This window comes from Etheostoma spectabile, chromosome 15, assembly GCF_008692095.1.
Source record: "Etheostoma spectabile isolate EspeVRDwgs_2016 chromosome 15, UIUC_Espe_1.0, whole genome shotgun sequence".
Lineage (NCBI taxonomy): Eukaryota > Metazoa > Chordata > Actinopteri > Perciformes > Percidae > Etheostoma > Etheostoma spectabile.
This window is the reverse complement of record NC_045747.1, coordinates 20790484-20795251: the sequence shown is the minus strand read 5'-3', so window position 1 is coordinate 20795251 and position 4768 is coordinate 20790484. Positions and strand designations below refer to the sequence as shown.

General features: G+C 40.7%; 1 protein-coding gene across 3 annotated transcripts in view; it reads right to left on the bottom strand.

Annotated features, from left to right (window-relative positions):
• Window positions 1-2022: 2022 nt before the first annotated feature.
• The window catches only part of LOC116702746 (glutamine-rich protein 2), a 27952-nt gene continuing 25206 nt past the window's right edge, over window positions 2023-4768 (bottom strand). For 2 of the 3 annotated variants that reach the window (XM_032537122.1, XM_032537123.1), the window contains 3 exons: window positions 3813-3924; window positions 3270-3398; window positions 2024-2290 (listed from right to left, as the gene is read on the bottom strand). In XM_032537122.1, the coding sequence (XP_032393013.1) occupies window positions 2154-2290; window positions 3270-3398; window positions 3813-3924 (378 nt within the window). In that variant the 3' untranslated portion in view covers window positions 2024-2153. Of the gene's footprint in view, window positions 2291-3269; window positions 3399-3812; window positions 3925-4768 lie in introns of all 3 variants that reach the window. The other variant, XM_032537124.1, reaches the window with a different exon arrangement.

Genomic DNA, 4768 nt, shown 5'->3' with positions numbered 1-4768 from the left:
GAAAAGTTTATTATTTCATGGATTTCACAACTTTCAGTATGACAGTTATGTGGTAAACCGTTTACATCTGAGCATGCGCGACTCAAATCTGCACTCGCCTCACATTGGGCAGTGGCACCAGTACCACTTTTGTCTAAAGCCGCCGTTCAACAATCAAACTGAAAGTTACATATTGCCACTTTAAGTTGGAATCTTAAGCAGGATTTTTTTGTATTGTAACATTTTTATCTTGACACTGATGTACTGGTACTTTTACTATAGTCATTGTTTTCTTTTTAAATCCTAAAAGTACCAAAAGCTGTCAGATAAATGTAGTGGAGAGAAAGTATAATGTAGCATATAAAGGAAATACTCAAGTAGAGTTGAAAATTGTTCTTAAGTAGAGTACTTGAGCAAATGTACTTTCCGTCTTCAAAATAAAATACTTTAGAATGAATCTGCCAACACATAAACCGCAGACTTGAAAAGCTTCAACATAAAACCAAATTCTTCAATGTCAGAAACAGATCTGGGGCAAGTTGTGTGACTGCACCTCAAAGTAAGGTTCACCGCTCCCTTTTCATCTTTACTGGGCAACGTGTCCTTCCTGCTCTCAGATTGATGTTTCTGTGAACAGGATGTTGTGTAGTAGTGATGCGTTTCCCCTGATTTGATGCAACACCCAGGTTGATGACCTCCTGCTACACAATGCTGGCAGTTGATGGGACCAACACCCTTTATTACTCTAAATAAAGGGTTGGCTTCCTAAATATGTTGTTTGGTGTTAAGGAGAGCAGCCAAGTGTGTCTCCCCTGAAGCATGTGACTTTACATCAGGGCTGTACACAGTGTTACAGAAACATGATAGATCCTAGTGTTTCCCCCAGTATATTGCAAGCCTGGTGGCCCACCGGGCCTAGGTTGCCTGCCACCAGGCCTAAGCCACTGCGAATTATCGTTTAATGTATTTTTAAGACGTTTTTTAAACTACATTTACAGTGGGACAGCTCAATTGGAAAGTTAGAGGTAGTCATATTTTCAAATCTCCAGTTTGCTTTTAGCATTGACTTAATGTAGGGCTCTATGGAATCTGTTTTGTAGCTTTTTATAATCTTAATTTCCCTATTTCGTCCATGAATCTGTTTTCACAGAAACTATTGGGCTCTACATTAATGCTACCATCAGTCTTAATCTTAGTCATAGTCCCTCGTCAAAATTAAAGACACTTTCCACCAGGCTTAACTTTTCTGGGGGAATCCTTGGATCCGTAATAAGCCATTACACTGAAGTACAAGTGGTGATATTCTATCTATATTTCACTTCACCCCACCAAAAAACTCAAGCCAACAGTGACTGGATCTACTAGTAAGTATTGTGTGATTCAGAGCCTAATATATATTCTTCCTCACAGAGCTCCATTGTTGTTAAAAACACATCAATGAGCCACACTGTTGCCCTGGGTTACATGGTCCTTCAATACCATGAACACACACACACACTGTAGTGAAACTTCACAGGTGAAGTTGTATTAACACAGAGTGGAAAGTTGATGCAGTAGACAAAGTTTAAATTAGTCGTCGTTTCTAAAAATTATTAATAAAGATGAGTTAATTTAGTGCGTAAATTTGATATTATTGAACGTCTGTTACATTTAAGCCATTGCCAAATGAGTTGCTACAACGCTAATTAAAGGTGCATTATGAGTTCCTGCATGGTCACTTCTGTTAATGTTCCAAGTACATTTCAAACAAAACATAGCAAGCTCCTGGCTTGGTAGGATTAAAAATGGCGCCATAGGAGCTACGCTTAGACAGGAGAGGCTTACCCCCTTGGTTTACACGCAAAGACAGAATTTGCCTCTGAAAACGAGTCTTTCTAAAACCTCCAGCCAGAGTGGAGATTTTCCCAATTTGTATGCGTGTGGAAGCACCAGAGACACCAAATAACACCCCAAATCCCAGAAAATGTGTTTTTTTCATAATATGGGCAAAAAAGAATCCAAAGAGACGTCACCGTTCTGTATTTAGTGTTTGACAGGTGATTTATGGGACATGTAGTGCAAAAAAACAAACATTACAACAATAAGCAACAAATCAATAAAAGTACACAAAAATCAGATTAAAGCAGGTAACAAGTTTATTCCATATGAAAACCAGTAGAGCTGAGTGGTGGCCCTTACAGGTTGAGCAGCTGCTCAGAAGCAGGCTCCGTGTTCAGGCTCACTGCTGCAGCTGAAGCCGGAGAGACAGAGCCGAGCTGAGACGTGCAGCCCAGAGCCGACACGGGCCAGTCCCTCCCGGAGCTGCTGGAGGCTGGACACAGAGAAGGGGAGGAGGGGTTCAGGTGAGACGTACTAGGGTGTGTGTTAGTGTGGGTGTGTGTGAGATGCGAGCACCTTTACACTCACACATCTCCGCTTTGAGTTTGGACACTGATCTTGCTTCAAATGGACAAGGATATACACACAAAATGCTGTTTTATAACTATACTGATGTTTTATATTTATACTTTTCTATTTTATATTCATAAATAAAGCTACTAGGACCGCACTCCAATTTGACAGTTTATTGCCACACAGTGGCCGTTTCGGGCAGTGTCCTTCCCCAGCGTGTGCACAGGCAATTACAATCTATACTACCCACACAGGTGGGTTTAATTATACAACCAATACGGCACATGTGGCGTAAATCCTCCACAACTAGCCCTTCAAGCCCAACAGAGGCAGCTGTTTTATATTCTTAATATTTGTGTTTTCTCATGCTAGAGGCATTGTTCCACCACTTTGATCCAGTTTGAAATATCCCAACAACAAATATATCTTACATATTCTTGTACATATTTTTCATGTTTGTATTACCAGTAACTTAAGGTTATGTTTTCTGCTTGTTTGTTTGTCACAAATTATTTTTCACTTTGGCTAACATTGTGACAAAGGGCATTAGGCCACGGCGGAGGTATGCGCTCTCTGAGTGCCCTTTTAATTGATTTTATATTTTGGTTTCTTGACTTACTATATTAATTGTTATGCATCAAAACACCAAAGTCCAATTCCTTATATGTGGAAAAAATACTACTTGGCAATAAACCTGATTCGGAGGACACCATTTGTCCAAGGTTGTCAATGTAAAGCTCAGACAGGTCAAAAAAGAGCATTTAAGTGGTACTCGCTCAGTGAGACTTTGTCTTTTGTGATGAAAATGCAGGGATCAGTTCAGAAGGGTGACTTGTTCAGACAAGTATCACAACACACTGAACTGTGTGTGTGTGTGTGTGTGTGTATGTGTGTCTCACTTGAGCGGCTGCACTGGGCACTCTTGGCACTGTGGGGGGAATAAACCGGAGGGCTGTGTCCCACCTCTGGAGAAGAAGCCGTTTTGTGGGACGAGGAGGACTTTGCCTTGTCTTTGGTTTTGCACATGCCTGCAGCCATCAAAGGAACAGGGCAACATGTCACGAGGGTTAACAGCAACAACCACAAACCTAGCCAGCTCTTTCTCACCTTGACATTTTCAGCTCAAGGCCAAAACACAATGAATAATATTTGCTCTCGTGAATCATGTTCAACAGCAAAGTGCAGGCAGAGACTCTGAGAGCTTCAGTAGGTGTGAAATCCCTTCATCGTGTTTCACACAAACTATCCAGACTTTTATTTTTAGTGTAGTGGGCTCAAGGCCGAAAGAGCCATCAACACATTTGGTTATCATATAATAAGATGGTAAAATAGAATATAGGTGTAAATATTGTTATACATATTTTAATAGAGTTAGGGTTAACTTTAATTTCCACTTGCAGGATTAATAAAGTATGTCTTCTTCTTCAATAGAGTACATTTACCGTCTTTGGTAGAGATTGTAGGTAGTTTAGTTTCTGTATTTCTGATGGTAGATGCATTCAGGCGACCTTTGTAAATATGCCCGTCCAGTCCAATGATATCAACCTCCTCCGCCTAAGCAACACACACACACACACACACACACACACACACACACACACACACACACACAAGTTAATGGATAGGAGGCAGCCGGTAACATCTGATTAATAGTCAATAGTTTCATTGGGAAGAATTCACGTAGGGTAAAAAAAATACCCAGAAATACTCTGATCCCAAGTGGCAAATATCCAATTAAGAGTCCTGTATTCACAATCTTATTGCAGTCAAAGTACAAATGTATCATCAGCTTCATGTAGTTAAACTATCAAATGTAAGTACACAGATTGCAATTTAAGACGTTTTTTATGTACACAAAAGTCTTATTTCTCTCAAATATTTTTCAAAAATCTGTGTTAGTCTTGTCACTTCTCCTTTGCTGAGAAAATCAGTCAAAATATGAAGCTGCTGATTAGACAGCATGATTATTGCAAAGGCCACTCTAAAATGTGCAGTTTTCCTGTAGTGGGGGGGGGGGGGTCCAAAAACCAGTCAGTACAAAAAAAAGAAGTTTCGGGATATTAGCTGGACCTGGAACCTGCTGTTTTATATGGCGATCCAGAACATCCCAAACATGCTCAATGGGTGACATGTCCGGTGAGCATGCTATCCATGCAAGAACCGGGATGTTTTCAGCTTCCAGGAATTGAATGGATGCACCCCGATGAGGACGACGAGCATGCAGATGGGCTTCCCTGAGACGGTTTTGGACAGTTTGTGCAGAAATTCTTTAGTTATGCAAACAAATTGTTCCAGCAGCTGTCCGGGTGGCAGTTTTTGGAAAAGTGTTCGGTTACATATACCTGTGAATATATGCCGTCAAGAGCATGCCAAACCTGTAGGTGGCAGTGTAACAAGA